This window comes from Camelus bactrianus, chromosome 17, assembly GCF_048773025.1.
Source record: "Camelus bactrianus isolate YW-2024 breed Bactrian camel chromosome 17, ASM4877302v1, whole genome shotgun sequence".
NCBI lineage: Eukaryota > Metazoa > Chordata > Mammalia > Artiodactyla > Camelidae > Camelus > Camelus bactrianus.
The window spans coordinates 35,497,127-35,519,312 of NC_133555.1; the positions used below are offsets into that span (position 1 = coordinate 35,497,127).

General features: G+C 43.3%; 1 protein-coding gene and 2 non-coding genes across 3 annotated transcripts; all 3 read left to right on the plus strand.

The window, feature by feature from the left end:
- The first annotated feature begins 298 nt into the window (after positions 1-298).
- On the plus strand, positions 299-434 carry LOC123613885 (U4 spliceosomal RNA). Its single transcript, XR_012500164.1, has one exon. It is a non-coding gene; the product is annotated as a U4 spliceosomal RNA (small nuclear RNA).
- A 9,194-nt stretch (positions 435-9,628) lies between these two features.
- TRNAA-UGC (transfer RNA alanine (anticodon UGC)) lies at positions 9,629-9,702 on the plus strand. Its single transcript has one exon. It is a non-coding gene; the product is annotated as a tRNA-Ala (tRNA).
- A 1,080-nt stretch (positions 9,703-10,782) lies between these two features.
- Positions 10,783-13,843, plus strand: LOC105083327 (15 kDa protein B). Its single transcript, XM_010973152.3, has 4 exons — positions 10,783-10,994; positions 11,634-11,738; positions 12,392-12,508; positions 13,153-13,843. Exons 1-4 carry the CDS (start codon positions 10,815-10,817, stop codon positions 13,243-13,245), a joined length of 495 nt encoding a protein of 164 aa, XP_010971454.1. The 5' UTR covers positions 10,783-10,814; the 3' UTR covers positions 13,246-13,843.
- Positions 13,844-22,186: the final 8,343 nt, after the last annotated feature.

The window sequence follows — 22,186 nt, forward strand, 5'->3', positions numbered from 1 at the left end:
GAAAACCCTGACTGATACAGAGCCTACTCCACACCTTGTCTCCAGGACTGTTTGAAGTCAGGAAAGTGGTCATCCTTGTGGGTTGGGGGAGAGAAGTGGTTGGAAGTGGGGGACAGAGGAAGAGCTTGGATTTGATAAAAATTCTGTCTCTTGATCAATCAGGCTGCTGGTTATAGGAGTTGGTTTACTTCCTCCTGTAAGAGGTAAACAAACCAAGCTGTATACTTCTCTTTTGAGCATTTTTTGGTATATATGTTACAGTTTAATAAAAAAGTTAACATAAAAAGTTAACTCCACAAGCTTTGCACAGTGGCAGTATCATAGTCAGTGAGGTTTATCCAAGGCACAATTATTGCTAATTGAAAACTTCCCAATACCCTGCCATGACGACTTGAAATATAGCCGGCATTGAAAGTTAATTCCAGGTATATTAAGGAGTGAAATGAGAAATGCAAATATATATAACTTTTAAAAAGCAGATACAGGAGAATATCTTTACAAAGTTGAGTAGAGGAGGATTTCTTAAACTATAAAAAGCACTAGCTGTAAAGGAAGATCAATTAAGTTAAACTTCATTTGAGTTAAGAAATTCTATTGCATAAAAGACATCATAAAACACAGGAAGCAACTTAAAAGGCTTAACTTGCCAAATCTGGGACAATTTGAGCATCAAAATAAAATAAGGACAGTAAGAGATTATAACCCATCAAAAGAATGTATGAGTTTACACAGATTTAAGTAAATAATTGGGGGAGGAGGAGAAAAGCTCTTCTCTACAGTAGAAAGCCTTGTACTAGATGTAAAAGGAAGGATGAAATTAGAAAACCAATAGTCAGCAACTATCATATTAATAATTCAGGGAAAGCTGTCAATGGACATAAAACTAATGGACTTGAGAAGTAAAGTAGCAGGGTAATTACATAGTCCCATAGTATCTCCCCACATATACTTCTTAATTACAAAGGGAAAAATAGTAACTTTATATGGAGAAATTTGAAAGACCCCACTTCAATCAAGTGATGAAATTTACTATCACCAGCAATGGACTAAATCTACATCATGTGCCTCCTGGTACAAAGCACTGAGAAGGACACAGCATCAAAAAATGCTTTACCTTAATATAATCGTGAATAAACACTAGGCAAACCTAAGCTGAGGGAAATTCTATGAAACAGCTGGTCTGTAATCTCTAAAAATGTCAGTGTTATGAAACACAAAGAAATACTGTTCCAGAATAACGGACACTAAAGAGACACAACAACTGAAAATAACACATGATAAGGGATTTTCTTTTGCTGTAAAGGACATTATTAGCACAGCTGGTGAAATCTGAATAGGGTTTGTCAGTCAGACTGTGGTAGTGTATCAGTATTAATTTCCTAATTTTGAGGCTTGTTCATTGGTTATGTTTACATATAGGAGAATGTTCTTATTTTTAGGAAACATACACTGAAGTATCTAGGCATAAAAAGGCATCATTCTGCCCCTGCCCTTTACCCTTAAGTGTCTTGTGGGGACAGGAGGGGAGAAGGGAAAATAAGTGTGTGTACATGTATTTGTATATAATATATGTAATATAACATTCTATAAATATAAAAATGTAACATTTAAAAAATATAAATATAAAATATGCACATGTGGTAAAATATTAACATTCGGGGAATTTAAGTAAAGGATATGAAGGAATCCTTTGCACTACTTTTGCAACTCTTCTGTGTAAGTCTGAAATTATGCCAAAAGAAAACACTTAAAAGAATAATAGGACACCATAAAGAAAGTGGAAAGACAAGACCAAAGTGGGAGAAGATATTTGTGAGACATAAGCAACAAAGGATTACCACCTAGGATACATAAAAACTCTCATGAGTTCTCAAGAAAGATAAACAATCCGATAGAAAAATGGGCACACAACCTACATGGAACTTACAGGAACAGCCAATAACATATGGAAAGATGTCAAACCTCATCAGTAATTAGGGAAATGCAAACCCAAACCACAAGGAGGGCCACTTGGTACTCACAGGACGAGTGAGTATATATCTGTCAAAAATAAGCGTTGGTGAGGATGTGGAACAACAAGAACTCTCACCTACTGCAGATGGGGTTGTAAATTGGTGCCACCACTTTGGAAAACTGGCCGTTATCTAGTCCGGTTGACACTGGACAAAGAATTCTTCGCCTGCCATTTCAGTAAACAAAGGATGTTGTGGTTATAAAGCCATCAGCCACTGCAGCCCCCTTGACCATGGGCCCTGAGGGGATTCAAGATGGAGGAAAATAGGACACTGGCCCTGGATAACTAAAGTGCATGTCAAAGGAATGATTTCAACAAGCCCAGACTCTTGCATATTCCCATACACAGAAAAGTGCTAAAATCATTAACTTGACATATCTGTTTTTGTGATTAGAAGTAATCTTTAGATGTTCTACATGTTGTTTTGTTTTTTCTCTCTCTCAGCAGAAATTTCTATATATCCTGGCTCCTTCCTTACCTCTTTGGAACACTCTCTCAGGGCTTAAGTCCTCAGTTAAGTCTGGTGAATAAATCATAATTCTCAACTTTTAGGTTGTGGGTTTTTTTTTTTTTCAGTTTACAACCCCATATGTCCCTTGTGCCCCAGGAATTCCATTGCTGGGTGTTTGTATACCCTGGAAAGACTCCTACCACAGGCACCAGGAGGTGTGTCCAGAAAGAATGATCATAGATACCCAAACAGGAAACATGGAGCCCTCCCTGGCTATCACCTTCCCTGGATGAGAATCCAGAGTCACTGCATGACAGAAAGAGGCTGCCCAAAGCACCATGTGGCCTCTAAGGGACAGTCAGTGAGAAGTCTGGTGTGGCAAGGGAAGGGTTGGGAGGGGAGAGTAGAGGGGAAGAGGGAAGCTCTCTTGGTCTCAGACCTGGCTGACTGGAGGCCAGAGCCAAGGATCCCAGGGTATCCCTTCCCTTCCAGCCAACGTCCGGGGTCCTGGGACTTGGTGAGGGAACTCTGAGGCAGCCCTCCTCCCTTGATTCAGAAAGAGGCTCCTATGGGAGCAGCAAAGGGTAAGCTGCTCATTGAGGCAGTGCTCCTCCCTCCAGAAGGTCCTGGGCCATCCAGGAACACTCAGATCCCTGGCTACTTTCTCCCTAGAAAAGGCTCCAACAAGACAAGTTGGCAAATATGAAGACTGGGGATCTCTGAGGCCCAGCCACATAACCACAACCCTTTCCTAGCTCCCAAAAGTCACTTGGCCAGCAGATGGCACCAAGGCCACAGTGTTGTGACAACATAGCTGCAATCCTGGGGGTCACTGGCTGCACAAATGCCCAGCAGATTTGAAATCATGTTTTTCTGTTGCTCAGAACTAGGTTTACTTCGTGGGGCGATGTGGGGTGGGGGGGGGCCCTCCTGTCCCAGTGTCTGTGAGTGGAAAGGGAGCAACAGGGGATTTGTTTGTTCGTCCCTGCCTAGGACACATTCCCTGATTCAGGCCATTGATAGGGAGGGCCTCCAGGACAGATGGGGCCTTCAAGATTGCCCAGATACACCCTCCTGATTGCGTGGTGCCAGGCACTGAGCGGTAGCACAGCCAAATGTGGCAGAATTTTGAGACATCCTGACCTTGCAGTGAAAGCCTGGAGGCTGGGCAGCACCCCCCAGAACAAATCTGCTGGGTAAGGGCTGAGGTCAACCTGTGGGACTCTCAGATGCCAGGGTCTTCCTAGTCAAAGTCTCTGTGTCTGTGGGGCAACTTGTGTCCACATTGCTGGTTTTAGAACATCAGGTGTGTGTCCTCATAGGACAGGTGTGGCCAGAGCCACTTTCTCCACCCCACTTGACTTGCACAGGCCATTTGGGCAAGGGCTAAGGGTTTCCGGAATCTGTGCCCCACTCCTGACCACCCCATTACAGCAAGGAGGAAGCTGAGACCCAAGAAGGGCAGAGCTTGCCCAAGGGCCCACCAGGCTCCTTTCTTCATCATTCTCCACACATTGTGAAAGCTTTTTGTTCCAACCATCTTTTCAAAAACAAAAACAAAAACTTTTGATTTAATTCAATGGAAGTCTTTAAAATTAAAAAAAAAAATCTTTTAAAGGAGGCACGGCAGCTGTGGGGACATTCAGGAGGAGTCACAGATCCCAGCTGCCTGTGGTGCTGGCTGAGTAGATAATTGTGGTGCAGAACTGCTCACTTAAATGGGATCTCTTGTCTCCCAAAGGTGGAAGATTTTCCCCTGGAGTGTCTATTTCCAGCTCCCTGCATCCTTCAGCTGCCCTCCAGAGCCTTACCTACTCTCTGCTCCAACCTTAGGCCCAAGGATCGAGTTACACACTGGGTGGGTCTTGGAGAAACCTCCTGCTGGACACCTGGAATTCTGCCCTCACCCTCTGCAGTTCAGCCCTCAACAGCCAGAGACCAGACCCACAGTCCCCATGCTGAAAGCAGAGCAGTGTGGTGGATGACACTACCTTGGGTTGGAATCCCAGTACCTCCACTTACCAGCTCTGTGCCTGGGCCCAGTTCTTAACATCCCAGTGCCTGAGTTTTCTCATCTGCAAAATCGGGTCCCCTCATCAGAGCCTAGAGGGGTAAGAGCTCTGTGCTTGCTAACTGTCTTAGCTGCATCTCTGAGCTATCACTGCCCTAAAAGATACCACACCTGAGACCTCGTGCACTGGTCCAGGTCCTTCACCCACATTAGCTTTACTCTTATCACCAGGAATACAAAGTAAGAGTTATCTCTGCTTTACAGATGAGGCACACTGAATCCCAGAAACATTGGCTAAGAACCAGTGGGAAATTGGCGGAGGTGGGATTTGAACCCAGGACCCTGAGATGGGGCTCACATGGCTGTACCCCTGCTCTGGGTCACTTAGCAAGCACAAGTTATTGAAGTATTTTTATGTAGCTATAACAGCGTCTGACCTTTTGAACTTATACTTTGTAAAGTCTACCTGTCAAAAAAAAAGTCCCACTTTCTTCTACCTGAGAGACCCCAACCTGAGTTCCCGGGCTTGACTACTGCCTTCCAACCTCAAAGCTTCAGACATGTTGCAGAGTCTTAGTTTGATGGGATTATAAAGGTAACATAGTCTCTCCCCACCCATTTCCATTGGATGCCTGACCATTACATTTGTTGCAACGTCATGTTGTAAGTAAAAGAAAAGCCCACTCAAACTAGCTCAAACAGTAAACTCCAGAGGCCCTCCACCTTCAGGCAAGGTGTGACCCAGAAGCTCGTGATGTCATAAAAATCTGTTTTTCTCTTTCTCTTCTTTGCCTTCTGTGGTCCTGATCTCATCTTAAGGGACACACCTCACATCCCAAAATGTCTTCTTTGTCACATCTAGTCACACTTTCTTGTTTATTTCCAGGAGGAAGGAAAGTGCCTTGTATTCCCACCAAAAGTTCTGAGATGTATTCTAGGCGGATGAGCTTAATCACATGTGCACCATGAACCAATCACCAGTGGTGGTGGGGAGATGGGCAGCACTGCTTGACTTAGACTAAGAGGCTAAGTCCATTGTTCCTCTCCCAGAACTATGCAGCTCCTCAAAGGGAAACTGGGGACTGATTGGGAGGGAGAAGGGGTAGGGAAAATGGATGCAGGAGAGGGAGAGGGTATAGCTCAAGTGGTAGAGCACATGCTTAGCATGCAAGAGGTCCTGGGTTCAATCTCCAGTAACTCCATCTAAAAAAATAATAAATAAAATAAAATCAATAAACCTAATTACCTCCCCCCTCAAAAAAAAAAAAAAGAGAGAGAGAGAGTGGGCTCTGAAGTTAGATCACCTGGATTTAAAAAAAAAAATAAGAAAAAAAATAAGAAAATGGATGCTCGAGAGGCCAGGCATCGAATGGTCTTTACAATCCCCTGCTAAGAGGCTGTCCAGACTCAATTCAATGTATCCCAGGCCACCTCCGCCATGCTGGACTCCAACTATTGTCAGGAGATCTTTCTTATTGACATATCTCCCCCTGGGAAGCCAATCTTTGGTCCTGTCTCCACCCTCTGAGTTGACAAGAACAACCTGTCCTCTTGTTTGGGGCAGCCTTGCAGAGACGGAATAGGAAATTGTGTCCTCTCCTCGAGGTAAAGCTTCCCAGTTTCCCATCTTTCTACATAGGACTCAGCTGTGTAACTTGGGCAAGTTTCCTAACTTTTCCAGGCCTCATTTTCCTCATCTATCAATGTTGGGGACAACCTGAGTTTCTCAGACTTGTAGCAACCATGTAATGGGGGGCTTCAAAGTCCCTGAAAAAATATTCTACACATCTAAAGCCTTGATTTTGCTGGAGGCTTCTTTCCCTAATGAAAATTTAAAACATTTTAATGTTAAAACAGTTGGGGACAACTCAACAATACAAGGACAAATAACCCAATTAAAAATTGTACAAAGAACTTGAATAGACATTTCTCCAAAGAAGATACATAAATGGACAATAAGCACATGAAAAGATGCTCAACATCATTAGCTATTAGGGAAATAAAAATCAAAACCACAGTGGAATACCACTTCATACACACTAGGATGGCTGTAATAATAATAAAAAAGACAATAACAATTATTAGCAAGGATGTGGAAACAGTGAAACCCTCACAGATTGACTGATGGGAATGTAAAATGGTCCAGGCTCTTTGGAAAACAGTTTGGCAATTCCTCACAAAGTTAAACACAGAGTTACCATATGACCTAGAAATTCCATTCCTAGGTATATATACCCAAGGTAACTGAAAACATATGTCCACATAAAAACTTGTTTGTGAATAGAAGTGACATTATTCATAATAACAAAAACGTGGAAGCAACCCAAATGTCTACCAACTGATGAATGGCTAAACAAATATGGTATATGCATATGATGAAATATTATTCAATTGTAAAAAGGAATGAATCCACAACATGAATGAACCTTGAAAACATGATGCTAAGTGAATGAAGCCAGACACAAATGACCACATATTGTATGATTCCATTTATATGAGGTTTTTGCATAGAGACAGAAGGTAGATTAGTGGTTGCCAGGGGCAGGGGGAGAGAAAAATGGGAGTGATAGCGGAAGGGCACAAGGTTTTTTGGGGGCAATGATGAGAATGTTATGAATTGTACACTTTGAAAGGGTAAATTTTATATGTGAATTTTATCTCAATAATTTCATTGATATTAAAAAAAACAGTTGCAGATGTAGAATAAAATGTAGACTCCATGTGGATATTTTAAAAATACTTAAAAAAAATCTTTTCCTTAAATTATTTTTTACTTTTAAAAAACTTTTGGGGGGAGGTAATTAAGTTTATTTATTTATTATCATTTTTCAAATAGAGGTACTGGGGATTGAACCCAGGACCTTGCACATGCTAGGCATCCACTCTACCAGTGAGCTATATCACTCCCCCCAAAAATACTTCTATTGCCCATAGCCATAGAAAAAAATGCTCAATATCCTTAATTATCAGAGAAATGCAAATCAAAACAATAAAGAAGTATCACTTCATGCTAGTAAGAATGGTCATCATTCAAAAGTCCACAAATGATAAATGCTAGAGAGGGTGTGTGATAAAAGGGAACCTTCCTAGTTTGGTTGGGGGAATGTAGTTTGGTACAACTGTTATGGAAAACAGTATGGAGATTCCTCAAAAAATTAAAAATATGATATGATCCAGCAATCCCACTCCTGGGCATATATCCAGAGGGAATTCTAATTCAAAAAGGTACGTGCACCCCAATGTTCACAGCAGCACTATACACAATAGCCAAGACATGGAAGCAACCTAAACATCCATCGACAGATGACTGGATAAAAAAAAAGTGACAGTGAATATATGTATGTTCATATATAACTGAAAAATTGTGCTCTGCACTGGAATTTGACACAACATTGTAAAGTGACTATAACTCAATAAAAAATGTTAAAAAAAAAAGATGTTGTGGTATATTTATACAATGGAATACTACGCAGCCATAAAAAGAATAAAATAATGCCATTTGCAGCAACATGGATGGACCTAGAGATCGTCATTCTAAGTGAAGTAAGCCAGAAAGAGAAAAAAAAATCATATGGTATCACTCATATGTGAAATCTAAGAAAAGAAAAAAGAGGACACTAATGAACTCATCTACAGAACAGAAACAGACTTGCAGACATAGTAAATAATCTTATGGTTATCAGGGGAAAGGGAGTGGGAAGGAATAAATTTGGGAGTTTGAGATTTATAAATGTTAGACACTATATATAAAAATAGATTTAAAAAAGTTTCTGCTGTATAGCACAGGGAACTATATTCAATATCTTGTAATAACCTTTAATGAAAAAGAATATGAAAACAAATATATGTATGTATGTATATGCATGACTGGGACATTATGCTGTACACCAGAAATTGCCACATTATAACTGACTATACTTCAATAAATATTTTTAAATTAAAAAAATACTTCTACTATTTTTCTAAAACAAAGTTGTTTACTGTAAAAAAAATTTTTTTTCAAGAGATAAAAGTCAGAAGACCAAAGTCAAAATCCTTTGCCACCTCCATACAGAGAAAAACAGGGATAATCATTATTAACATTTTAGTGAACATCTTTTCAGGCACCTTGCTAGTGATATTGTTATGGATATTGATTCGTGCACAATTTTCTGTACAAGGAATCACACCTTAAACTGGGGGCTGCATTGGCACATTATCTTCCTTGGTCTGTGCAAGCTCTCTCTCTGCTTTTATTTTTTTTCCCATCCCATTTCCTACCCTCTCAACCATCAGTCATTCTTACCTGTACTTTGGGGGTGTAAATGTTTATCAGTTTGAAGGATGTATTCTAATACATACATATATATACACACATACACACATAGAGAGAGAGGGAGAGGGAGTGAGAGTGTGAGTGAGTTAAGTTACGTATCTCATTCTGTTGCTTCTCTTTGTTACGAAGCACCATGTGTTTAAGATTGATCCATCTGGTTGCTGTATGTTCATCTGGTCTGTTGCTCTATCTCAGGATTTCTCAACCCCAGCACTATTGACATTTGGGGCTAGACCATTCTTTTTTTTTTTTTTAAATTGCAGTGTAGTTGATTTACAATGTTAGTTTCAGGCGTACAGCAAAATGATATATGCATACATATCTATATATACATTTTTGGGGGCTGGGCCATTCTTTGTTGTGGGGGCTGTCCTGTGCATCGTAGTGTGTTTAGCAGCACCCCTGGCCTCTATCCATGAGATACCAGTTGCGCCCTCTCCCATGTTGTGACAATCAAAACTGTCTCCAGACACTGAGAATTGTCCTGGGGGTCAAGTGGCAAAATCTCCCCAGTTGAGAATCTTTGCTTAACTGCTACATAGAACTCCACAGGGAGCACCCCACCATCTTTCCTTATTCGCGCTCCTTATGATGGACACAGACCAGCTCCCGCAAGACCAGCTGCACCAGAACCCTCATTCTTCAGCTAAGAACCTATAATGAACATAATCACCCACCAATAAATGGACCTGTATTCCGGTAAGCAGTGGTATTCCATGCGGGGACATACCACAACTGCTCTAACAATCCCCTCTTGAAGCATACTTACGTTGTTTCCAATTTTTCACCATTATACACCATGCCTGACTGGCTTTAAAGATGAGACAGGCCTTGAGAGGAGGGTATAGCTCAAGTGGTAGAGAGCATGCTTTGCATGCATGAGGTCCTGGGTTCAATCCCCAGTACCTCCTCTAAAAATAAATAAATGAATAAACCTAATTAACTGCCCCCCCCCCAAAAAAGACGAGATGGGGCTTCAAGGCCCGGTTGGGCCTATGGAGGACTGTTCTTGCTCTGCCCCTTCTCCCCACTTCTGGCTCTGACTTGCTCAGCTTCACCCTTACATTTTGGAGGAAGTATCCTGAGCTGCTCTGTGCCTTGATTTCCCCACTGGTGGGCTTCAGTGGGAACACCTGGTATTTGCTGTCCTTTCCCCCCAGTTTCTGAGTCTCCTTCAGGAGAACAGGAGCCCCATAGCCAAGGGTGAGCTGGGACCTTAACAGGCAGCTCTCCCGTAACTGATGGTGCCAAGGAAAATGGGAGCCCTTGGAGGAAGGTGAGGCCCTTGTTGGTCCCCTTCTGAGCTGCTGCCTAGGGCTGCCTGTCCCAGCTGCCTGGAATCCTTGCCTGGATCCTGTCAGGGACAGCCTCCCAGCGTTGCGGGCAGGGAGCTTCCCGGGGGGGGAAGCAGACAGTGAGTCTCTTCCTGGAGAGGCTGCTGCCATGAGGGGCTGTAAGCTGTGGACTATCAGATCTGGTGATTTTTCAAAGTCAGTCAGGCATCCAGATTATTAAAGGTTAACAACCAGTTTTTAAAAATGTATGCGACCTGGTGGATGTTAGCCTGAGCACAGCCTCAAATTGGACTACTTCTTTGTGCATTCCGCTGAGGAACTGTCACATAGAGTTCATGGATCCTGGGCAGTTGTTTTGGAATCAAACCAGAACAGCCAGGCAGAGATGGCCCAGAGTCCTGGGCTGTCAGAGCTGGAGGCGGCCTCCTCATGGCACAGGTAGGGATGCTGAGACCAGAGTGAAGGGCCTTGCCCAGCATCACACAGGTCTCTTGCCTCTAGGTCAGGGCTCTCACTTCACTCCTAGGCCCTGGCCAGTTGCCTAATCTTACTTGCCTCTTAGCCAGTGATATTTTGGAGTGTTGGTCAACAATGGGTTTCCAGCACAGGAAAGGAGAGGCCCCTTTCAGGAAGGCACCAGCCCTGCATGTCGCCAGAAGCCCTTGGGCAAGGTGGTTGGAGTAGCACCTAAAAGGGGCTGCAAGTCACAGTGGAGCAGAGAGGGGACGATGGCAGGGGCTTGGAGGGCACTGGTGCTGGTGGTAGGCTTGGCAGCCATGGCCTGTGTGGCCCAGCGCAGTCTGAGCTATGAAGAGATTGTAAACCACGCTTTGCGGTTCTTCAATTACGGGCGGCGAGGACAGCGCCTCTTTGGCCTGCTGGAAGCCATTCCGCCGCCGCTTACTTTGGTGAGTGTCAGAAGCTGGGGAAGTGGTAACACCTGCCTGTGAGGGCAGCAGGCAGGGGAGAATGCTTGGCACAGGCATAAAGTGCTTGGTTAACGTTACCTGTTGTTGTTATTACAATGTTTCTCCATTGGAAAGTAAGACAAGGGTAAGAAAGATTGTAATCTCTCTCGGGCCAGACAGCTGGCTAGCTGGTCAATTCAGGGCTTCGCCCAAGGATGAAATATGGGGTCTAGTAGTCCAGCCTGCACTGAGGCCCTGGGCTTGAAGGAATAAGCAGAGCTGTTTCAAAGGACAGACTGGAACTGAACTGGTCTCACCAGTGCCTCAACAGAGCTTTCCAGTGTCTCCTTCCCACCCCATTACCTCTCTCCTGGCAGCTGAGCATGCAAGGGTGTATTCCTGTTCGTTTGTCACAGAAGAGGAAATTGATGGGCAAAGATGGAAAGGCGATACAGCCATGAAGTGATGTCCTCCGACTAGTTTCCAAAAGCACACCTTAATCTCTGCTGAGGCTGCTTGAAGAGGCTTCCTTTGTTAGGTGCAAAGTGCTGACCTCAGCTAAGCCCCTTCCAACTTGCAATTGTGACCTCTCTCCTCTGTAAAAGGGAGATAATCATGAGTTTTCTCTTGTTTCTTTAGAACACGACCACAACTATCCCGCTTAACTTCAGGATTAAAGAGACCGTGTGCTTTTCAACCTGGCTCCGCAGACAGCCCCGAGGATGTGCCTTCAGGGAGGGCGGGGTGAGTCTCCGATCCCTTGGGTCCCAGTCCCCCTGTCCTGCCTCCCTGAGGCTGTGTTTACCTCCACTCGCCACATCTGACACAGTGACGTTTGACTGTGGGAGCCTTTTTGAAAAGCAGGTTTTTCCTTATTGTTTTTTCTCACTACAAATTATTATCAATCCTTTTAAAAAAGCTAAAAAAAATGACTAAATAAAGTGAAAGAAAAAAGGGGAACCATAATCCACCTAGAGATAGCTTTTCTAAAATTAGGAAAATAACATTTTATTATAGCAAATTAACAAAATGTGGAGAAAATAAAACAAAACGTGGAGAAAATAAAACAAAAATCTGCAACCCCGCTACTCAGGAAGAGACAACAGTAACCGTTGGTGTATCATCTTCCGTATCTTTTTAATGCACACATATACGCCTTCAACAGACATAGCTTCCTCTGAGGCTAATTTATGGAGGCCTTTTCCCATTTGGTAACTTGCATGAACGTCCTTTATTTTCCTGGGCGCGCACGGAGCCCGGCCGGGTCCTCCCAGTGATCGCCGCCCCCGAGGGACTGGTGGCGGGAGATGAGGGACCGCAACGGGCTTGGAGCCGGAGCCCGGAGACCTGGGCGAGGGCGCCGGGCCGCTGCAGCCCCTGTGCTCGCTGCCCCGCAGGAGGAGCGAAACTGCACCGGCAACTACTTCAGGCTGCGTCACGTCCGCCTCCTGTCGGTCGACTGCCCCCAGGACAGCGAGCGCGAGCGCGAGCGCGAGCCCGGGCCGGCGGTACAGGTGAGCCCCTGCGCCCGCCGAGCCCGCCCACATTGTCCCCGTCTGTTCCCATCGTGGGCGGCGCTCTGCCCGGTGACCACCGATGACCGAGAGGCCACCATCCGGGGCGCCTCGGTTTCCTCATCTGAGAAACCAGGCCGATTGAGCCCTTCTCAACGCAAGTCGTCAGGAATGGGGAGGCTTTGGGGTGTGAGGCGGGATTGGACCTTGATAACTGACTGCTAGACATTTGGCGGGAGGGGAAGGGAGAAAAGACTGGTGGTCGGGGCTGAGGGGCATCCAGTGGGTGGGCTAGGGGTACTCAGCCTTCTCAGGACACTAGCTCTACTCTGGGCCCTGAGCGACTTCTGGAAACGGACCCTCCTTCCCACCTCACATTCGGGAAAACTGAAGCCAGAGGTGGAGCTTCCTGGCGAGTGAGTTTAACAGCCGGGGTGGAAATGAGTGGCAGAGCCCAGGCCTGCCCAGACCCTCAGGACCCTTGAGGGGAAGGGCTTGACTGGGACCACCTCCAGCCCCATCTCCAAGGTCACTGCCTGTGTCTCAGTCTGGTCCCCACCTGGAGAGAGAGGCCACAGGCAGAACAGGAAAGGGGGCCAATCGATGACGGTGATGGGAGTGACTATCCAGCATCACTTCTCTAGGTCCCCGGGGTGAGGCGTCCTGCTGAGGTGCCTGAAGAAGCCACTCTGGAGAGTGACAGCTACAAATTGCCACCGGTGGTCAGGGACCAGTAAGAGAGGGCCAAGTATGACATCATCGCCAACATCCTGAGGAGTTTCTAGGGCTGGAGAAGGACCGGAGACCCTGCATTCTCACCACGACCTCCTCTTCCCGCCTGTCCCCTTCCTCTGCTGCCCTCAGCACCCCCTCTCCTGCAGAGGCAGAGCCCATTTGTACACCTTGCCTGGAATTCCTGCCTATCTTGTGTCTGTAAATCCTACTCATCCTTCAAGGCGCAGCTGCAAAGTCACCTCCTCTAGGAAGCCTCTCTGCTCTTCCCTGGGCAGAACTGTCCTTCCCTCATCTGTGCACTCACAATCCTCAAACCACGGTGGCAATACCTGCTGTGTCCCCTGCTACACAGCACTGTGTCTACTCAATAGCTGGGCCCTCCTGAGCCAGCTGAAGGTGGCTGGTGAATGAGTTTCTCAGCAAGGTGCTCCCAGAATGCTGGGAAGGCAGTTCCTTCTGTGCAGGATACTGAGCTCCCCTGTTCCCTGCCTACTGTGACAACTAAATTCATATATCCAGGCACCTCTAAGGGGGGGGGGTCATTTCACCCTCTGGTGAGAGCCACAGGAGAGAAATTCAATAAAATGTTTCTGAAGTAAATGATTAGGTCAGTATGTGAATGAATAAAGGGTTAGAGCTGGACCGGCTGGACATGGGGTGAGGAGACCAATGAGGCAGGCCCTGGGGACAGTTCCACTGTACTTCCTAGGACCCAGACTCCTTGAGGTCAGGGCAGGATGATGGAGAGAAACAGGGGGTTGGGGGGGCATCTGAAGGCTCAATAAGACAGAGTAATCTGCCCCCGGCCTCCTCGACCACCTTTCATTCCTTTATGTATCCTCCAGCCAGAACCCTAGACTTGCATATCAGATTGCCTCCTGGACACCTCCTCATGGATGTCCAAAGGGTGTCATACACTGAGTATCTTCCCTCCAAACCCTGCCCTTCCTACAGCCCACCCTAGCCCAGCTGTTGGCAGCTTCATCCATACAAATGCCCGAGTGTTTGGCTCCCTGCTGTCTCTCACAACCGCATCTGGTCCATCAGTAAACTCTGGTCTTTGTCATGGATACATCCAGCCCTGAGGACAGACCCTGGCACACTGTAGTTGCTCAGTAAATAATTGTTGAGTGGATGATGCCCTTTTTTCCCTCACTGGTATGCTCCTACTAGTCTTTGCTCTAGAAATATCTGAAGGAAACTCTCTCATTTGAGGGACCATGGTGTAGAGCCCTTGGGGGAAATGGGCTTTTTAGTAATAGTCCCAGGAACTCCTCTCTATTACTGACAATAATAGCCATCACTTATGAATGCCACGTCCCACACAGCCTCTCAGTTCTCAGAACTGCCTTGCAAGATGCACGCATCACCTGCAACTTTTAGTGAGAAAACAAAGTCTCAAGAAAGTTGGCTGACTTGCCTACAGTCCACACCAACTCCCTTGCCACCTAAATCCTGAGTAGCACCCACTGGTAGGCAAGATGGTAGGGGGATGCTGCAGGGAGGACCCTGGGGTGGGGTTGGAAAAGGGGCAGGTTTGGGCTGAGCAGGATAAATTGAGAACCTAGATCCTCCCCCCATGGTGAGGAAATGATGTTCAGCTGGAGAAGGCCACTTTAAACCCTTGCAGCCCCACAGAAGCTACCAGCACCACAAGCCCACCACCACATACCACTCCTCTGCCAGACCCCTACCCCAAAGAGTTCTTCCAGGCCTCATCCAGGTCTTCTGGGGGATGCCAGGCCCAGCTGCCTGGGCCCTGGACTATGAGACTGGGCTGAGCACCCTCTCCGAGGAAGCTCAAAGCTCACCTATGGGGGTCAATACCACATCCCAGAAGGTCTGGGGAAACTGGCCCATTGTGCGGCACCGTGCAAAAGAGGTGGGCCTATAGGACCCAGCTCTGTGGGGACCATACTGCTGCATACTCTCACAGTCCCGACACTGTCACTCCCGGAGATAGCGCCAAGGCTCCAAATATGGCTCAGCCTCTTGACTGACTACTTACAACTCTACCACAGAGAATGTGAAAACCTGGAGGAAATGAGTGATTTCCTAGCTAAACATGACTTATCTGCACTGACCCAGGACCAGAAAGGGAACACATGAAAAGACCAATTTTCTCAGGTGAGTCTGGAGCAGTGATTAGAGTCCCAGGACCAGATGGTCCACAGCTGAGATTTACCTAGTGTTTTGAGTGGGGTTTCTCAAGGTACACAACAGTCATCTGAAGAGTCTTATTAAAATACAGATTCCAGTTCAGTAGGCCTGGGTTGGGCCCCAGGAATCTGTTTTTGTAACTGGCTTCCAGGTGATGCTGACACCACTGGTCCATGAACCACACTTGGAGTAGCAAGGCTTTAAAGGATATATAATTCCAAAGTTATTTAAATTTTGTAGTTTATATAAAATTTACATAAAATTATATATTTATGTTTAATAGTTATTGAATTCAAAATTAAGGAAAAATATGGAAAGTGCATCAATTCATTTTCTTAGTCTCAGAATACACTTAATAGTAAAACTTAAAGATAGAACACAGGTGTGGCTAAGATGGTGGTGTAAGAGAACCCTGATGTCACCTCCTCCCATGGGCACACCAAAATTACAGCTATTTACAGAACAACTGTCTATGAGAATGACCTGAAGACTGGCAGAAAAGATTTTCCACACTAAACATACAAATAAGGAACCACAACGAGATGGGTAGGAGGGCTGCAGATGTGGCATTAAGTCAAGACCGACACCCTTGGGTACGCAACCCACAAATAGGGGGATAACCACAATTGCAAAGATTCCCCAAGAAGCAAGGGGTCTGAGCCTAACAACAGGCTTGTGAATCTGGGGGTCCTACACTGGAAAGGCAACTGACCCAAAACATCTGGCTTCGAAGGCCAGCAGGGCTTGCATTCAGGAGAGCTGGAGGGCTGTAGGGAACAGAGACTCTGTTTTTAAGGGGCACATGCAAAATCTCACATGCTTCGAGCTCCAGTGCAGAGACAGGAATCTGAAAGGAGACTGAGTCAGACCTACTTGCTGATCTTGGACAGTCTCCTGGAGAGGCAGGAGGCAACTGGGACTCCCTCTGGAGACAAAGATGCTGGCTGGAACCATTCTGGAGAGCTTGTTCTACCATGAGGACACTGGTACTGGAAAGTACCATTTTAGAGCCCTCCCTCTAGCCTATTAGTGCCAGGGCTAACCTGTCCACCAGTGGGCTGGCACCAGCCCCAAGACCCCTTGGGCCATGCAGCCAGCCATGCTAGGACCAGCAGACTGGTAGCCACCACACAAGGCAGGGCCTGGCAGCCAATGGGAGCAGAGGCCAGCCCCACCTACCAGCAGAGCCACGGCAGTCATGTCAACCACAACAGAAAAGCCCACATAGCCCACATAGGGGGCACCCCTGGAGCATACAGCTCTGGTGACCAGAGGGGAGTGTGCTGCTGGGCCCCAGAGGATGTCTCCTACATAAGGCCACTTCTTCAAGATCAGGAAACGTAACCAACCTAACTAATAAATAGAAATGACAAAAAATTAGGCAAAATGAGGAGACAGAGGAATATGTTCCAAATGAAGGATCAAGACAAAATGCCAGTAGAAGAACAAAGTGAAGTGAAGATAAGCAATCTACCCAATGAACAGTTCAAGGTAATGATCATAAAGGTGCTCAATGAACTTAAGAGAAGAATGGATGAACACAGTGAGAAGTTTAACAAAGAGTTAGAAAATACAGAGAAGGGCCAAACAGAGCAGAAGACTACAATAACTGAAATAAAAAAATACACTGGAAGGAATCAACAGTAGATTAGATGATACAGAGGGATGAATCAGTGAACTGGAAGACAGAGTAGGATAAATCACCCAAGCCAGACAGAAAAAAGGAAAACAGAATTTTAAAATACGACAATAGTTTAAGAGATTCCTGGGACAACACCAAGCATACTAACATTTACATTATAGGAGTCCAGAAGGAGAAAAGGGAAAGAAAGGGTCAGAGAACTTACTTGAAGAAATAATAGCTGAAAACTTCCCTAACCAGGGAAAGGAAGCAGACATCCAGGTCAAGAAAGCACAGAGATTTCCAGACAAGATGAACTCAAAGAGGTCCACACTAAGACACATAATTAAAATGGCAAAAATTAAAGACAGAGAATTTTAAAAGCTGCAAGGGAAAAGCAACTAGTTACACACAAGGGAACTTCCAAGTGACTATGAGCTGACTTTTCAGCAGAAACTTTGTAGGCCAGAAGGAGTGGCATGATATGTTCAAAGTGATGAAAGAAAACAACCTACAACCATGCTACTCAGCAAGGCTATCATTCAGATATGAAGGCGAGATAAAGAGTTTTATAGAGAAGCAAAAGCCAAAAGAATTCAGCACCACTAAATAGGCTTTATAAGAAATGTTAAAAGGACTTCTCTAAGTGGAAAAGACCACAACAAGAAATATGAAAATTAGGAAAGGAAAAATCTCATTAGTAAAGGCAAATATACAGTATAGGTAGTAGATCAACCACTCATAATGCTAGTGGGAAGGTTAAAAGATAAAAGTAGTAAAATCATGTATATATGCCAGGTAGTTAAAGGACACACACAAAAAATGTAAAATATGATGTAAAAAACATTAAATGTGTAGGGGTGGGTAGTAAAAATTGCATTTCTAGGTTGTTAGAATGCATTTGAACTTTAGAGATCATCACCGTAGACTAACCATACATGTATGTTGTTACATATGAACCTCATGGTAATCACAAAACAAAATTTATAATAGGTAAACACATACAAAAGAGAAAGGAATCCAAACATAACACTCAAGATAGTCATCAAATCACAAGGGAAGATATCAAAAGAGGAAAAGAACCAAAGAGAACTACAAAATAACCAGAAAACAATGAATTAAATGCATTAAGTACAAACCTCTCAATAATTACTTTTAATGTAAATGGACTAAATGCTCCAATCAAAAAACACAGAGTGGCTGAACAGATAAAAAAACAAGACCTACAAGAGAACATGTGAATGTGTGCCGGCCACAGATAAGAATCCAGATGCCTTCCTCACGTATGGGAAAGGGCAGCAACAGCTAGGGAGAGTTCATTCTGAGCTCTGAGGCCTCTTTATATTTGGAAGTTAGAAAGAGGTGAAGGTAGGCAGTACCAGATTGGAGAAAAGAGATAATCTTTGAAACAAGGAGAAGTGAGCATCTCCAGACAAGGGAGAGAAGGAAAGTGAAGGGCTTGCAAGGATACAGCCCAGGCCCACTCCGGTAGTATCAATCCCTGTTGATGGGGCAAGAATTTCCCCAATAACAAGGATCCAATCTCCTGAATCTCCTATGGGTGCCTGTCCTCAGGGGGCCCCCCAAGCAAATTAAAAAACTGAATTAGAAATTTAAAATCTTCCTTCAAATAAAAGGCCCAGATGGCTTCACTGGTGAATTCAATCAAATATTTTAAAAATAACACCAATCCTTCACAAGCTCTTACAGAAATAGAGAAGAAACACCTCACTCATTCTGTGAAACCAGTATCACCAGCCAAAGATAGCACAAGAAAAGAAAACAAAATAGTTCTTGTGAACACAGATGCAAAAATTACTTAACAAAATATCAGTAAACCAACCAGCAACATGAAAAGGATTCTACACCATGACAGTGGGATTTATCACAGGAATGCAATGTTGGATCAACATCTTGAAAATCAATTGTTATTTATATGACATATTAACAGGTTAAAGGACAAAAACCACATAATCATCTCGATAGAATTCAGGAAAAGCATTTGATGAAATCTAATACCCAGTCACGACAAAAATTCAACAAAGTAAGAACAGAATGAAACTTCCTCAACTTGAAAAAGGGTCACTGATGAAAAACCCACAGCTTAACATATTTAATGGTTAAGGACTAAATGTCTTCTTCCCTAAGACTGAGAAGAAGGCAAGAATGTCCACTTTTGCCACGTCTATACAACACTGTACTGGAGGTTCTAGCTAGTGCAATAAAGCAGGAAAAAATTAAAGGCATCCAGATTGGAAAGAAAAAAGTAAACTGTCTTTATTCACAGATGACATATTATGTACGCAGAAAATCCCAAGTAATACATATACGGGAAAATTTTTTTAAAAGATACAATAAATGAATTTAGTAAGGTCACAGAATACAAGATCAAAATGCCAAAAATCAATGGCATTTCTATATACTAACACCCCAAAAAACCCAAAGATAAAGTTAAGCAAGTATTTCCATCCACAACAGCATACAGAATAAAAATACTTAAGGATTATTTTTAACAAAAAAGTGCATGACTTACACAACAAAAATGGCAAAATACTGCTGAGAGAAATCAAGGAAGATCTAAACAAATGACAGACATTCTATATTCATTGGATTGGAAGACTCTGTATTGTCAGGATGGTAATTCTCCCCAAACTGATCTATAAATTCAAAACAGTATCTATTAAAAACTCAGAAAACTTTTTGAAGAAATTGACAAGCCAATCTATAAAAGTTATATAGGAATGCAAAGTACCTAAAATATTCAAAATAATTTTTATAAAGAACCAAGTTGGAGGACTTAGATTATTCAATTTTAAGACTTAACTCTAAAGCTGAAGAACTCAATACCATACAATCAGTGTCGTATTGGTTCATGGACAGGCATATATAGATCAGTGGAATAGAACTGAGTGTCTAGAAATAAACCCTTATATTTATGGTCAACTGATGTCAACAAAGATACCAAAGCAATTCAATGCAGGAAGAGATAGTCTTTACAACAAATGGATATCCACGCACACAAAAAAAGATGAATTAAAAAAAAATTAACTCAGAATGGATCATACACCTATACAAGAGCTAAATCCATACAATTTTTAGACCAATTTCTTCATGACCTTGGCTTTAGTAAAGTTTTTAAGATATGACATCAAAAGTACAATTCATAAAAGAAATAATTCTAGAGAATGTTCCATGAGCTCTTAAAAAGAATGTGTATTCTATTTTGGGGGGATGTAATGTCATAAAAATATCAACCAAGTCCAACTGTTCTATTGTGTCATTTAGAATCTCTGTTGCCTTATTGATTTTCTGTCTGGAAGACCTGTTCAATGATGTTAGTGGGGTGTTAAATAGTGGAGTGTTAAAGTCTCCTACTATTATTGTAGTCCCATCAGTTTCTCCTTGTATGTGTGTTAGTGTTTGTTTTACATATTTAGGTGCTCCTATATTGGGTGCTGTACACCAGACATTGACAGAACATTGTAAACTGACTATATTTCAATAAATAAATAAATACATATATACATAAATACATATATATACATTAAAGAAATAATTAATATAACTAAACTTAATCAAAATTAAAAACTTCTAAAACACTATTAAGATGCAATTAAGGAAAAAAAAGATGCTATTAAGAAAATGAAAAGACAAGCCAAAGACTGGGAGAAAATATTGCAAATTGTATCTGATAAAGGATTTGTATCCAGAATATGTAAAGGATTCTTATAACTCAGACGTATGACACAATTTAAAAATGGGCAAGATTTGAGTAGATATTTCACTACAGATATACAAATGGCTAACAAGCTCATGAAGATGCTCAAAAATCATATAACATGATGTAACATGCATTTCATGTTACAGAAATGCAAACTGTCAGTTTCTTAAAAGGTTAAACATAAACTTACCATATGACCCATCAATTCCACTCCTTGGAATCTATCCAAGAATGAAAATACATATCCATAAAAACTTGTGTATCATAGCAGTACTATTCATAATAGTCCCAAATTGGAAACAATCTAAATATTCATCAATTGATGGAAAAAAGTGGATAAACAAAAGTATCCATACAGTGGAATACTATGCAGGAACAATAAAATAAAAGGAGCATACTACTGATACATTCTACAACATGAATGAATTTCAAAAACAAGAAGTTGGACACAAAAGATCACATATTGTATGGTTCCATTTATACAAAATGTCCAGAACAGGCAAATCTATAGAGGCAGAAGGCAAAACAGTGGTTGCCCAAAGATGGGGGTAAGAATGGGGATTAACTGCATATAGGCATGAGGGAACTTTATGGACATAGTGGTGAAAATATTCTAAAATGGGATAGTGGTCACGGTTGCACAAATTCCCACATTTACTATAAAGCACTGAATTGCACACTTATAACGGGTGAATGTTAAGATATGTAAATTATACCTCAATAAAATTATTTTAGAAACAGTGATGCAAAACAGAGGGAGACTAGGAAGCAGATTAGGAGACCTTTGAATTTGGACGTACCTGACTGTCCTCAAGGTCTTCAAGAAACGTTAAGTGTTGAGTCTCTTCTATGTGCCTGGTGCTGGTACACCAATAATGGAGATTGTCAAGGAGCTCACCATTTAGCCAGTAAGACAAGCAAACAGGCCACTGCCCTGGTGGGATAGTCAGGGACAAGCACGGAGGAGGGTTACCAGGCCGACCAGAGATGCCAGACCACAGCAGCTTTCTATGCCATGCTATGTAGTTTGGGTTCTTATCCTGAACTGCAAATCCAGAAAAAGAGAATTAAACAGGGAACTGAGCTCCATTAAAGAGAAAAAGATTTGTGTATCACTAGAGATGAAATAGGGAACTATAAGCCTGGGATAATTTCTGTGAGAACAGTGAGATTACCTTGCCATTTTTTGGGGGGGGGTGGGTAATGCTATTGTGAGCAGCAGTAAAAACCAGTAGTGCTCATCTATGGGGTGAAGAGGAGTGGGCTCTGCTGCTAGTTGTGAGGGGAGAGGCATCCAAAGAACAACAACAAAGAGATGGAAAGTCAAGCAGATGAGCCCAGCTAAAACTCACCAGTCCACTCTCCACCCATGGGCTATTTGGTTCTGAGTAAGAGTGTATAGGTTACATGCAAAGGGCTGTTATTACTTTATAGGCATCTG

Bases quoted from the DNA above. Each gene is read 5' to 3' on its own strand.
- LOC105083327 (XM_010973152.3), top strand. From the start codon at position 10,815: ATGGCAGGGGCTTGGAGGGCACTGGTGCTGGTGGTAGGCTTGGCAGCC. The intron at 11,739-12,391 runs GTGAGTCTCCGA...GCTGCCCCGCAG, and splicing joins GTGCCTTCAGGGAGGGCGGG to GAGGAGCGAAACTGCACCGG. The intron at 12,509-13,152 runs GTGAGCCCCTGC...TCACTTCTCTAG, and splicing joins AGCCCGGGCCGGCGGTACAG to GTCCCCGGGGTGAGGCGTCC.